General features: G+C 40.8%; 1 protein-coding gene across 2 annotated transcripts in view; it reads right to left on the bottom strand.

The window, feature by feature from the left end:
- Positions 1–15176, bottom strand: part of crocc2 (ciliary rootlet coiled-coil, rootletin family member 2) — a 54175-nt gene that overhangs the window by 10280 nt on the left and 28719 nt on the right. For both annotated transcript variants that reach the window (XM_008407697.3, XM_081606632.1), the window contains 6 exons: positions 8216–8409; positions 6330–6457; positions 5800–5969; positions 5297–5476; positions 2153–2287; positions 1929–2069 (listed from right to left, as the gene is read on the bottom strand). In XM_008407697.3, coding sequence (XP_008405919.3) covers positions 1929–2069; positions 2153–2287; positions 5297–5476; positions 5800–5969; positions 6330–6457; positions 8216–8409 — 948 coding nt within the window. The remainder of the gene's footprint in view (positions 1–1928; positions 2070–2152; positions 2288–5296; positions 5477–5799; positions 5970–6329; positions 6458–8215; positions 8410–15176) is intronic.

A 15176-nucleotide genomic window follows, 5' to 3' on the forward strand; every position in this document is an offset into this window, starting at 1 on the left:
AGCTCAAACTGGAGACCGCAACTCAGAGGAGGAGCTGCGTCTCAAAGGCGTTGCTTGGACCCACCAGGAGTTTTGCACAGCTGAATGGTTGCCGTTAAAGGATTTCTCAAACATGCATGAAAGAAACAAGGCAACGCAACAGCTACGTTTTTGATGAAAGGAATAACATTATAACATGATGTAAAGCTCAAAAAAGTTAATTTAATCTAATCATGACCGTTTAATAAATTAAATTATCATTTAAAAACAGCATTTTGTATTGAGTCAGGTGAACTTTGCTATTAAATCAGCTTGATGATCTTAAAACATTCATGTGTAAGAAATATATCCTTTATAACATTTAAAATATGCTACTTTAAAAGATGTGTACAGAATTGTTAGAAACTCTGTGACCTATATTTTGTTTTATAGCAACGTGTTGTCGTGGGTAGTCAGAGAGGCAGAGGCCTAAACTTATCCAAGCACAGATAAGAGGTTATTGGGCCTGTGGCCAGGTTCTGTCTCTCCTTATCTTCTCTTTGCAGCTCAGAGTGTAAAAAATCCACACAGAACAGCCTGATAAATTGCAGCCTACCAAGAACTGGTGGAGGGAAAGGAGTGAAAGAAGGGGGAAAGGGAGGACGAGGAGAAGGAAGAGTGTTATGTTTAGAGCCCACACAAGATGGTTTTTTTCTCATAAACGCTAATGTGAGAAGAAACAAACTAGGGCCGATCAGGCCAATTATCCTTTATTTTATCTGATTTTGGGGGAGAGCAGGGAATGGGAGGAGTGGAGAATACGAGACGCCAGTGTTGTGTTATGTGGTTGGGAGAGAGGGACTCGGAGTCCCAGTGGAGCCAGCCTCCTGGTGTTGCGAGGGAGAAAATAAACACTCCCCCGCTGGCTTATTTACACAAGGGGTTAAGTCAAACTTTTATTTCATATCATGGTACCAGGGACTGTGTCCTCCCCTTGCTTTTTCCTCTCCCTGCGGTCCGTCTTCGTTGCTCACGCCCTGCCTGTCCTAGTGAGCCAAATTACGGTCTCTAATTGTATTTTTATGTTAATATTAGAGTCAACATGGCAGCAGTTCCCTCTTGTGGATTTGACATAGTAAACTAAAGCTGAGTAGGAGCCTTAGGGGAGGGAACCACAACACGTCTCCTTGTACAGCTCAATTCTGTACCTGATGGCACCTCACTGCTAGTAGGTTTTTGTTCCAGCTAAAGTCAACATCTTGGTATATTAAACGCCTCTTCCTACATCAACTCTAATTAATCCAAACTCTTGGAGATGGTAGAGGAGGATCAGAGTTTTTCAACGCTAGCCAAGCCAAACAAGTTACTTCTTTACCTCACTCTATAATTCCTAATTTGTCCAGGGGGTTTGACTGGTATAGCAGTTTTTTTTTATATGAGGGGCGCTCACACTTTCTCAGCATGCAAGCTACTTATAAAATTACCAAGTAGAAATCATCTACGTTTTTATCTTCTTACTTGGTCTATCTTCCTCACTTATTTTTATAAGTGAGGAAGGTTACTGTTTCTTAAGAGGTAACTCGCTATCTAGCTAGTTTAGCTGCACTTAGCGTCGTTGTTTGTGCATGCGCAGTGACCTAAGCGTGAGAAAAAGTCTGTTCTTATTCTTCGTTATAATAGCGGTTATAATAACGGTTAGCAAACCACTATTATAACCGCTATTGTAAGGTAAAGGAAGCATTAGCACCACCATCTGCTAAGACCTCCCTGTATATTAATCAAGTGACAGGATAAATGATAGGCTGACATCTTTTTTTTTAATGTCATGCAATCTACCCACAGATTTGCGATCGACTGGTAAATTGCGATTGACATATTGAGCACCGCTGTTTTACATACAAGGGTCTCTACAGGAAAATACCCAGTCTTGATACTTCAAATGATAAAATAAATATTAAAATGACTTAAACCTCCTCTTTTGCTTGTTCTTTCTGATGGTTGAGTTCTCTGATGTTCTCCATGAAACTTTTCCTAGTACTCTGATGAGAGGCCAGGGATTCTTCAAACTTATGTTGTAAATCCTTCAGCTCACACCTAACAACTACTGCATTCTGCAACATAAAAAGATGCAAATTAATGAATTCACCTCACAACAGAACTAAACTGGGAGTGTGTAGCCCTGACATACTTTTACCTTGTCCAGCTCTTGTCTGCTAAGCACTTCCCTCTGCATACGCTCTGTCTCCATGCTGGCTGTAATGAGATCCTGTTGGAGGGATGCTATTTTTTCTGTAAGGGCAGCTTTCTCAGCTTCCTGCTGGAACAAAGCCTGGACACAACAAACTATGAGGTCAGATTAATATATAGTCAGTGGCAAACAAAGCTGGATGTTCTTGGGCCGATAGTGACTTGCCCAAGTTTTCTGATCCTTTTACTTTTCTCTAATGCGTGGTTGTGAAGTGGAAGAAAATTTCACTTTTACCACAAATGATAGGCTACAAAGGAGAACATTAAAGCTGCAACCTGTAACTTTTATAAAAAATATATATATATTTTACACATATTTGCTGAAACATACTGTTAATTTTTTGACAGTATAAGATAGACAATCAATGAAAAATAAATCAAGTTCCTCTGCCTTCTGACAGCGATAAGATCCCCGAGGATCTTAGCGCTGTCAGTCACCTTGCAGCGCAGACCTTTTGTTTTCTCATACAGATTTTGTAGCAGACCCTGTTGTGAATGCTAAGGCTGGTTAGCATAGCCACAGAGGACGGCAGATAAACATATTTTCTGTAACTGTAGGTTGTTTCTCCGCCATTAGCACATTAAGCAGCAGCATGTACACAAGGTTCACTGACAGTACGAAAGATATCCTCCTGGCTTGGACTGGTTGTTTTTGGTCAGAAGCGCTGCACTTCTTCAGACAATAATAGTTCAGTTTAACCATGGCTTTCTCACACTTATCCTTTGGCATTATGACATGTGTAGCAGTTTTAACATACATGTAAATATTATTTTATGAAAGTTGCATACTGCAGCTATAAGTGTGACCTGCATTTGTATACAACCCTTCATCCTCGGACGTTTGCTTGAGAGAATAAGTGACAAAACATACTGTCACGACAAGAAACATTGCAAACACTTTCAAGAGTAACGTTATGGAGATGTTTGGGGGGTGGGGGGGGGCGAAACAAACTGTTGACTTTAACATTAAATACACCTTTCTCAACAGGCGAGGGTGCACTTTCTCCGTCTATAATCAGAAATTTCAGCGACTTCAAACCATTCCTCCCTTCCTGGCACCTCCAGGCCCAGGCCCCCATCCGGCCCGGGCTGGGGGGTAGCCGCACCCCCAGCCCCCGCTATAGCTCCGCCCCTGGTTTGGATCCATCTACAAACAACATACCATGACAGGGTCATGCAGTGAACCACGAATCAAGAGGTTAATGGTGACACTGGCGGGGCTGCAGAGATCTACAGCTCAGGTCTGAGAATCTGTCTACAGTGTGACTATTGGTCGTGGATTCTCTCAACCTATCCTTTATGGAAATGTGAAAAACGTGACATAACAAGGTCTAGTCAGAAAAGGCTTCAAAATTCATGTTCATTGATCTGATTGAGCTTGGGTAAAGGCAACCCAAAACAAAAGCTCGTTCTTTAAGATGAGGGACTGACGCGACTGATTATGAATAGACATAACACTTAAATTTTTTTATTTCCACTTCACAAATGCACACCTGTTGGTTGTGGTCTCCAACATCTCAATAAAATACTTTGCGCACGGGGAACTGGCAAGTTTAGTTAAACCTTCCTTGAGATTTGATACAGTAAGTGTTTTACGAGAGAATACCAATAAAATAATGTCCTATAGAACAGTGGTCCCCAACCCCCGGTCCGTGGACCAATTGGTACCGGGCCGCGCAACAAATAATTAAATATTTCCGTTTTATGTATTATTTGAGTCTGGACGATCTTTTATTTTGAAAATCCTTTAACCGGATTCTCTCGGTTACTTGCGCACCAACATTGAGCCCACAAGCAGCAAAATGAGTAAGAAACAGATCAGATGTCTTTGGAAAGTTTCTTTGCAAAGAGGAAAGGCTCACAGAAGAGACAGAAGAATGGATTCATCCCCGACCGGTAGGTGAGTCCCACATTACAAGCCCGCTCTGCGTAACATGCGGCGACTGGCTGCTAATGAGGCAATGAAGCTTCAAGCTGCTTCGCCACTAGAGACCAAGCAGGCTGTGGATATAAGCAACACTTCGGGTGTTATTGTCTCCCATCACTCCCAGATGGGACCGTCTCATTGCAGAGAAACAAGCTCAGGGCTCCCGTTAGTCATTATCGTGAGTTAAAATTTTCACGAAAGTAAAATGTTCGTTTTTATGTCGCTTCTGTATCTTATTTTGAAGGGATATGTAAACGTTACCATAGCGACCAGAGTCAGAGCGTTTGGGCAGTGGTCGAGAGGAGATGAGTAGAGCTTGTTAGTCTTAAGTCTGGTTTAGACGGCAAGATTTAACAATTATCGGCCGATTCTCCAAAACTTTGTGACCACAGAGCTGATAAAAGAACAACAGGTTCGATCGGTTCGTGTGTCCAAGGCAGGACCAACACACCACACACGAACATCCCGATTCCAGAGGATAATCCAGTAAAACCCCCAACATAGCATACGGAATTTAGAATAACCAAACACGGATGACGATGTAGAAGCAATAGTGATAATGTGTGGAGTCATTTTAAGAGATAAAATATGTAACGGTGGATAAAAGACGACGGGAGCAGCCGCTCTATTTGCTGCACTATAATTTGGAGGTGACTATTTTTTCCTAGTTAACATTTTTAACTGAATAAACATAATAATGACCTTTATATATAATAATAAACATTTCCACATATCATCTCTGATGTCCACCGGACTCTCGGTTGCGCGATATGTCAGCTGTTCGGGATTCCCCTCCGTTCTTACCTCACCGCACTTTCTGATTGGCTACCTGTCACATTCAACAGGTTGTATTCTCGTTCCCAGTCAGGGAAAAACCCCACCGGTTGCGAGAAAAGGGCCAAGACAACCCAAATTGGGTATATTCACATGCAGAAGCCTTATCTGAAAGTTAAAACATCCCCCCCCCCCACAGGGCCGCAGCAAAATTTCTAAGTCTTGACCGGTCCGCGGTAATAAAAAGGTGGGGGACCACTGCTATAGAACACTGGACAGAATTCCACTGACTGTCAGTTTTAAAATACAACTACATGTCATATAGGATAATTCTTTAACATATCCGAAAATACTTGAACAAAGACAAATGTATTTTTAAATAGGAACCACCTGTTGCTTTTTGCTTTCAGCCTGTAGGAGCCTTTGGCTGAACTCCTTCTGCAGCTTTGCCAGCTCATCCTGCACCTGCTGCAGCGCCCTCTGGTTGTGCGCACGCAGCTCCTCGCACTGCACGCGTAGCTGCTCTTCAGTCTGCTGCTGTTGGACAGCGAGCTCTGCAAACTGCTGCTCCTGTTAAACCGTCAAACATTGACACGCACTTCGGTTCTAATCTGGAAACAATATCTTCAATATGCGAAGACAACAAAGTCGCTGGTGTTATTTTTAAAGCCATTGTGAGTTTATGTGGGAACACATGCCAACAAATGGAGAGGCGTAAACACAAACTGAAGGCAGGTTAGACCTTTTAATGTTTAATGTCCAACTGTCATCATAATGACATAAATGCAGGCTGCTGTAACCAATGCTGATTATGTGTGCACATAAATTAAAACTGTTTACTAGCCAGGTGCTGCACCAGGTGCCGCAACATGGTCCTCAGGCTGATGATTTACCGTTTGCTTATGTTCGGCTTCCAGCTGCTCTCTGTGAATTTGCTCTGTATTGTTCCGCATCAAAAGGGTATTTCTTTCCACCTCAGTCAGCTTTTCCTCCAACAGTCTTTGTTGTTTTGCAGCTTGTTGTAGCTGTTGTTCGGCATCCGCACGCATCTGAGCAGTGTCACCTGCACAAAGAAATAAATGCGTGAACCCCGGGTCGGTAATGAAATACTGAGTTGTTCATCATGAAGAGATGTTAAAGTGTTATTATTAACATGTTTTTGGGGAGTTGCATATGCAGCCCATGTTCAGCCATGGGGTTACCCAGAACATTGGAGCTTAGCACTATTTATCTGATCCATGTGTGTTTGCATGTAGCAGAGAGACCAGGGTCAGCTGAGAAAGCAGCTTCGGTGATACTGCAGCCCAGCTGTTGCAGATCTCAGGGCTGAAATATGGATCTCTGGTGGATGGCTGGAAAAGCTTCATGGCCGAGGGGCTTGGCATGGAAAACAGTGAGACCTCTGAGGGAAGGGGCCACTCACGCGCCAGGGCCTCGTTAGCCAGACTCAAGCTGGATCTCTCGCCCTCCAGCCTGGTGAGCTTGGCCTCCAGGGACGCGGAGAGCTCCTGGCTCTCGAATATAGTTGCCTCCAGGGATTTCTTCTCTGCTCTGGAACAACGCAATAAAAAGGCACTGAGCTCTGAAAAAAAACAGGACCTCTGAAACTCAAGGTGGAGAAGATCATAAAATCCAATAATCCACCTCAAACACAGCTTCCAATAAAACTAGTTTACTTGTAGACTCTTGTTACACGAGACTCTGCTTTAGAAATCCAAATTCACTTTAGGTCAGATTGCCTTAAAATATACAATGCCATTTGGTTTTACTTAACTCAACACACATACACACACACACACGCACTTAAGGATTGAGAAGTCAAGGTATGAACCTACATTGATTCATGCCAATGTATGCCTGCCTGACTTAATATATATATATATATATATATATATATATATATATATATATATATATATATATATATATATATATATATATATAAATAAAATCAGTGAGTCAGGGGAGGCAGAGCCTCACCTGTCATCATGGAAAAATAATATATAATAATAAAATCATTTATAAAAATATTTTCACCCTGTGTACCTATTTTTCATTTAATTTAACCAAATCTGATGTTATTTTTCTTCAAAATCACTGAATTTTGCATTTTCCCATTCAAATGGTTAGAAGTGAAGCCGGTGAGGCAGCAGCGAGCTGAGCCTCACCTGGGATTGCGCAACCTCTCGCTAACTGCACCGGTTTGCTCCTCCTGTCTGTTCGTCGCCAATAAAATAGTTAAAAACATTTAATGTATGAACTGATTTTCCATAATTTAGCTTATGTATTTAATATACTGTGTTTTTATTGTCACCAACTGTGTGTGTAACGTGTTTCGCGATCCGAAACGGCAGAGAACATATACGAGGTGAGGCAGATAGTTCTCGTGCCTCATCACTGGGGGCGCTCATGAACCCAGACATTGTGACTCCACAACTGCAGAGTAAGAGACAGTAACAGAGATCTAGCCATACAGAAGCTGCGCTGATACAGAGAGCGAGAAAGATGTGGTTTTGAGTTGTACTTTAACGGTTTCTCCCTTTGCTGTTAAGCACAGCACGAAATTAATAATATCTACATGTCTAAGTTTGATTGAGATAACGGAATTATTCTGCAGCGGCGGCGCAGCTAAGCATCACATGTTAAAGAATAGTCTTTTTGCCCTCCAGCATTGTAAGAAATCTTCTTATGTAAACAATAACATGCAGGGGTCTTGGTTTGTAAATCCGATTATAATTAAGTCGGTGCCATACCAGTTATGAACCTCATTATATGTTTGGTGGTGACAGAAAAATCTGAATGCCAGCCGTCATTTTGACAGGTTACAATTCACACCCCTGACCACTTGGTACAGATGCATGGGATTTCCTCCCACTGCAGTGAGTTCTTGCAGAAACGAAAACCCCGGTTTTAGTCTTGCCAACTTCTAATCACTTCAAATGGAGAAATGTAATACCAGTGTCTAGTACCAGAGCGCAGATTCAACCTCCAGATCAACATCAAAACCTGGAGACATTTGATTAAGTCCATCTGCCTGTTGCACAATTCAGATCCAGCTGAAGGTGTGTGTTACGACTATAGCAGGTGTTTATATGTACGAGCATTCATCTGCTTGATGTGTGATGGCACGATGTGGATCCTCCGCTCAGTTTGTTGAATAGTAATTAAACCGAATGAAAATTTGATGCAGCTTAATAAGTCATTATTAAAAATAACAGATAAAAATGACGGAATTCTTTACCCTGGCAGTCAAAGTGACAGACAACAAAAAAGTATATATACCCCAAGAACACACAGACGTTCACAGACCTCAGTGCAACAAGCTCCTGTGTGAGAATACAGGCTTTTCGGTCGGCAGAGTTTAGTCCGACTTCCAGAGCAGCCTTGTCCTTGGCAAGTGCCGCCCTATGTTGGGCAGCTGTCTTTACAGCAGCGGTCTTTTCTTCAAGCTCCTTCCTGCATGCACACAGCTCCTCTTGTAAAGTCTGCATCTGCCTGTTGACCTGAACATGGACATTCACAAATAGAAACCAAATCAAACAAACTTCTTTTACATGCAACAGTACACAGCTCCATGCATTGCAACACAGAAGACACAAGGTTTAAAAATCGATCCTCAAATCTCAAGACATTTTAAGGTCAATTTCCAAAAATTGACACCAAGCTTGGCATTTCACTAAAGGGAGCCAAAAGTGAGAATTATAGGTGAAGTATGCTTTTTTATTACATATTTGTTAAAACTGATCCCATATGTGACAATATGTTTATGAGGCAGATCATTTGTGAAAAGACTGATCTCCAATTACTCCCTGACATGCTATTGTTGCCTGTCAAAATGCACCACTCCCGAGTCAACTTGACTAAAAACAGCCAATCAAAGCTGAGAGGACGGTTGTAGTGTTGTCAGTCAACCTCATGTACTCGCTGCTAAATGTGGTAATAGAGAAGAAACAACTTCTTGTTGTTTCTTCCTGCAGTCATCAATTTCCTGATGACTGTAGGAAATGTGTTTATCTGCAGTCATCAGTGGCTATTCTAACTAGCCTGAGCATTCCTGACAGGCTGTGCAAGCTGCAGTGTGAGAAAGAGCAAGGCTGAAGGAGAGGGCGCATGAGGAGCGCCACACAGAGGGCTGATCGACACCGCTAAGACCCGCCTCCTAGCTCTCATTGGTTGTTTCTAGTTTCTAGGGCTTTTTTTTTTTCAGATTATCTATTCCACACCATACTGTCATGACATAGTGAAAGTTTCAACAAATACGCAAAGGAATACTTTTTTTAAATAAAAGTAACATACTGCAGCTTTAAGAGTTTGACTTTTTCCAAATGTCAATATGGTGACACAGATCTGTCGAGCAACAACAATTAAGAGCAATAAGGAATTGCTTTATTACCTTCCAACAATTTCTATGGTTTCATAAACAGAACAGGAGAGGATTATCCTCTCATGAAGTTTCCATTAAGTGGCATTAAGCCTATTGTTAAAGATTAGAATTGTAAAGTCGCTTCAATTGGAGTGACTTTGCTTTAGAAATCCAAATTTACTTTGGATCCATAACCCAAAGTGAACCATAACCCAAAAGTTATGGATGGGTGCCAATAGGCATTACGGATGGGGGCTATGCATGTGCCGGACATGTTGCCCATACATTTGTTTACTGTCTTTGTTTAATCTGTTGTTAACATGCTGTAACTTTCCATGCCAATATATCAAAGTAAGCTAGTTTACAAGAGTACTGATGTTGCTACCCATGTTACATCTCTTGCTAGTTAGTAATGGTTGGGATAAACCCACCTCCTATAATCACTGTACATTAGTCGTGCTCACTGTTGCTTTCCTATATTTACAAGAAATCTTTCTCATCACAAGAAAAAGAACAAAATGAAGGAGGCGATGTTAGACCAGGGGCCAGCAGCAGGGACAATGATCAAGGAGAGACTCTAACTTGGTGACAAAAAGATATCTACTGCAGGCAGAAACCAGGCAAATATTTCAGAATTACTCTCATTCACACTCCAAAATATTTTAGCCTAAGCTGTAGGTAGAATAAGGAAGAAGGCCATGAGTGGTTTATAATTATTCATTTCATTTTTGTTGTGACTTAACGTCCTGCTGCCTTGTCATTTCCATTTTGTGTAATAATTTGCTTACACGAATAGCGTTTTATTGAACATCATGTTCCGTATTACCATTTAACACTTAATGATCTAGTAACTTGCCCAAAAAGTTTAACCTTTGTTAGTATTTAGTTTAAACAACTAAAATCGGCCCACTGGTGCTATTCCGTGGCTGTTAGTGATTATGTGTGTTTTTAGCCACTAAGGAGTGGTGCAAGAGAATGATCACTCAATAGACCTTTAAAAAATGTGTTCCGCTCACTTCTGAGATGATGGTTACACCCCTGTTGGGTACAACATAGGCGTAACCCTGTGTTCAAACACAAGGTTCAGTAGGATTCAGTATGTTTCAATCAAGAGACGTAAATATCTATTCATTCATCCATTGTCTGTGCCTGCTTGTCCTTAAAGAAGTAAACAAAATATCTAAAAAATATTGGTTTTTTTTGTAGATATGTTATACTTCTTTGTCCCCTGGCTCTCTACTGTTAAATAATTAATCAAAATGTTCTAATATTTCAAAAGGCGGCCCATTTCAGAATTGTCCAGAGATTTGATTTGATTTTGTAAACCATGAGAGCAGGGGCAGATCTAGAAAAATATCTATGGGGTGGCAAGAGGGTGGCAATGATTTTTTTCCGGGGTGGCAGCATATTCATTCTCACTACATAGACCCAACATTGAACTTAATTTACTTGATGATTTACTTGTTGCAAAAATATTTTAAACTTGCATTGTTTCAAAATGAGCTTCATGTCACACTGAGGATTAAATATAATTTCTTAATGTAGTATAGCTAATTATTTTTACGTCTTTCATACTGCTGCTAATTGATATGTATTCCTGGCTTGGACAGCACCTATTAGTCGCTATGTGATGCTTTGAGTTATGTCCAGAAAACCATTCTATTACAATGCAGGATGAGCAGAAATCTGTCGCAAAAATATTAGTAGCGCCATCATTTATTATCAGATATCTATTAAGCACGGCTTAAAATAAAGCTGATAAAATTGATGTTTGCTGCATAAATTCTCCCTGAAACAAAACTATAAAGTTTGGTTTCTGTTAGTTCTGTCAAGATGCAAGAAATGGCAAATTTCTCTTTTATTGGTAAATCCATCCATCCATCCATCCATTTTCTATACACCCTTATCCCTTAGTGGGGTCGGGAGGGGTGCTGGTGCCTATCTCCAGCTAACGATCCGGGCAAGAGGTGGGGTACACCCTGGACAGGTCGCCAGTCCGTCGCAGATATTGGTAAATTGTTTTATTTTAAATATGCTGTAGGAGCCGTAGTTTGATGACTGTTATAAATATCACCACGCTTTACGAACAGAGGGGATTAGTTCAGTTTTTATCGCTAGTTTAACTTTTAGGAATTGTAGCGGCTGCAGTGCGCCGCAATAAAGCCACAATAAAGCCACAATAAATCCACAATAAGGCTGATAAACAGGCGAAGAACAAAGCTACATAAAAACCACTTCTACTCAGTGACGTGCGGTCACGAGAGGGCAGGTGAGGCAGAGCCTCACCTGTCATCATGGAAAAATAATATATAATAATAAAATCATTTATAAAGATATTTTCACTCTGTGGTTTGTACTATAAAGTGCCTATTTTTCATTTAATTTAACCAAATCTGATGTTATTTTTCTTCAAAATTACTGAATTTTCGCATTTTCCCATTCAAATGGTTGGAAGCGAAGCCGGAGAGGCAACAGCGAGCTGAGCCTCACCTGGGATTGCGCAACCTCTCGCTAACTGCACCGGTTGCCACTTTATGAAAGCATGCTCCTCCTGTCTGTACGTCACCAAAAAAATGGTTAAAAACATTTAATATATGAACAGATTTTCCATAATTTAGCCTATGTATTTAATGTACTGTGCTATTATCACCAGCTGTGTGTGTGTGTAACGTGTTTCGTGTGCTGAGGAGTGATCAGAAACGGCAGAGAACAGACACGAGGTGAGGCAGGCGGTGCTCATGCCTCATCGCTGGGGGCGCTCATGAACCCAGACATTGTAGCTGTGTCCGAATTCAGGGTCTGCATCTTTCGAAGGACTGGTCTACGTAAGACGGGTTCTTCGAAGGCCGGGAATTAACTAAGACCGGGAGAAAAATATCTGTGGATTCGGACACATAGACATAACATAAGGATAGACACCTCATGGACCGCTTTCGCCTATTGTCGCTGACGAGATTTAGGGCGGCCATCTTGGAGCGGTCCACCACTCCACTCAGCGTTATGTGTTTAGCAGGCACAATGACGTATCAGCGCATTTAATCGATCATAACACGCTTTTTTGTTACTGGAATACTGAATAATATGTATAATAATATATACATGTTTATATGTTGTATGTATGTTCACTGTTCACTGCAGCACAGATGAATATCATATTGGATTTTGGACTCAGCCGACGAGTCCAAAATCCGATATGATATTCATCCGTGCTGCAGTGAATCCGTCTCTCTTTATAGATATCTCCCTCTTCTTCCTCACATCGTGTCTTTAGGAAACTTTCAAAACAAAAACGGAAGATTTGGGATGTATCTTACTTTTGACAGAGTGAAAGAATTTACCACCTGTGTAAACTTTGCTGGTGAATGTTATAACTAGGGCTGAAACGATTCCTCGAGTGATTCGAGTACCTCGATTATTAAAATTCCTCGAGGAAAATTAACCTGCCTCAAAGCTTCGTTAATTTATGTTTTATCATTTAGCGCACGGTGTTTCAGCCGGAACATTATTTGCGTTGAGCGGAGCTCTGACTTCCGCCTCTGAGTTGTTGACGGAAGCTACGTGTTAGCGGCATAACGTCCAATCTTCAAGTTCGGCTCGCAGGGATTTTACTGATTGGTGATAATTCTGGGTTTTCATCGTTTTTGTGGGACCAATAAACATCCTTAAAATGACCGGCAGCCTTTCTGCTCCGGAGCTGCTGGTTGAACGGCGGGAAGAAGCTGAGGAGGATTTATACAGGTGAGCGGAGAGACTGAACACGGCGGGCGGCTGAGGGTTGATGCTTACAGGGTAAGAGCAGCTTTACGGACGAACCGCACAATAAACTTATATCATCCCGGTCTGAACAAACGGGAGGCGGAACATGGCTGGTAGATGAGTTTCTGAACGGAGGAGCCGTAAATATCCCGTATTGCTCCCCCGGTTTACAAAAAAGTAACTGGTAGGGAAGCTCAAATGTGGAAAAAATAGACTGATGTTGATATCCGATAGTAACACTGGTGTTATGGAAGATTTACCAATATTTTATTTCATAATTGTTTTTATCCGATTACTCGATTAATCGTAACAAAAATCTATAGATTACTCGATTACTAAAATAATCGTTTACAACAGCCCTAGTTATAACACATATAAGTTTTATAATATATGTTACATTGTTTCATTTCTAATATAGGCTCTTGGGACAGATAATCTAAGTCAACGTTAGAGAATAATAAATTTTTTTAGATTTACAGAATCTCAGTTAGCCTTCATAGCGGGGCTGAACCCCATACTACGCCAAGCACTGTAGCTAATATTAGCTGGTATCTCGCCGGTGGACATAAATACAGTAAAGTAATTATCATTACTATTATTTTTTATTATTATTAATATTACTATTATTATTATTATTATTACATTATATTATTATTATTATTAGTTTCCCGCAAAAACGTGAAGAAAGTGGCAACTTTGCCGAAACATGTTGTTTGAGCTTTCACGGTGTCCGTAGATCCCTACGTGCGTGCTTTCTCAGTGCTCATCACGAGCACGCACGTATTTTGCCGCATGGGCGTGGCGAAGCGGCAAGAAGACGCCGGGGGAACCGTATCTGATAGGGAAACGCAGATTGACGTAACACCGCTACTTAGCAGTAGGTGTCAGGTTACGTTGTGTTGCATTCAATGTTATCGGAAAAAAGAGTACCATTCGCTTAATTTTCCATAACTATTGAATTCATAGTCGCCAGCTGGGGTGGCAACAGGGGTGGCAAGGCTCTCAGTTGGGGTGGCAACTGCCACCCTATGCCACTCCAGTAGATCCGCCCCTGCATGAGAGTCACATAACCACCAGAAACCATCACTGTCCTTGTTAGGAAATTGATAATAAAAACATGTTCAGGTGTGGAAACATCTGTTACTGGGGAAATCTCTCTGAACGGTGGACAGTGCCAATGTATTGTTTGCTGCTTTAAAGTCTCCCATGGTATTTAGGGCCGGGCGAATGCTACAATCCTGCTTTATTGTTTTTCATGTCAGTAATTAGAAAATTATGGAGTGAACTAAATTCCTTATTGCTGCTGATAAAAAAGTTCCCGTATTGCTTTAGTTCGGTTTATCCCTCTCTTGTCATCGTTTCTGAAGGTGAAGGATAAACCGAAATGTTTCCAAGTAGCAGATTTTATTGATCGTGGGGAGTCCTCATAAAATTGTGTGGTAGAATGCAGAGTTCTGAACATTATTATTGACGCCTCCGCATGTGTAGAGGCTTCAAATGATGATGTATCCCTTTGCTAGATATGCAAACCAAAAAATTTGTCATGAGTCTTTGTTGTTTGTTTTTCTTTCTTCCTTATTTACGTTTGAAAGATTTTACCATATTAAGTTAATTTCCCTGTGTTCTTTATTGTTGGAAAGTTGCTGCCATTATGTTTATTTCTTGTATCCTGTTCCCTGTATTGTAGTTTATTCTCTTAGATCTGTATTAGACTTTTATTGTGGAGATTATGTCACTGCATTGACATCTGAATTTATTGGAAGACTTTTGGTCTGCCAACAAATTTGTCCACATCTGTAAATGTGTTTTTTTTTTCACTATGAAACTTTATTTATTGTGGAGAAATAAAAATGTTGTACATCTTCTGCTATTTTCTCGGACAACATTCACAGACTCGAGAACAATGACTTTGTTCGATATGTGAACAAAACCACAAAAACTTTTCTAAGTTCAATTTCTTTTTTTTTTTCAAGCGGTCAATAATTATTTCTGTTACGTTTAGGCAGAGATTATTATAATTTGACATTATGTAACAGTAACTACTCTAAAACAGTACTGAAGCAGAATGTTTACAAAACCAAGAATCGATATAATCTGGTTTTTAACTAAAATGAGCTCGCATTAACCAAATATTATCGCTGCGTTCCTCTT

Source organism: Poecilia reticulata, chromosome 4 (assembly GCF_904066995.2).
Source record: "Poecilia reticulata chromosome 4, P_reticulata-male-v2, whole genome shotgun sequence".
In the NCBI taxonomy this organism is placed as follows: Eukaryota; Metazoa; Chordata; class Actinopteri; order Cyprinodontiformes; family Poeciliidae; genus Poecilia; species Poecilia reticulata.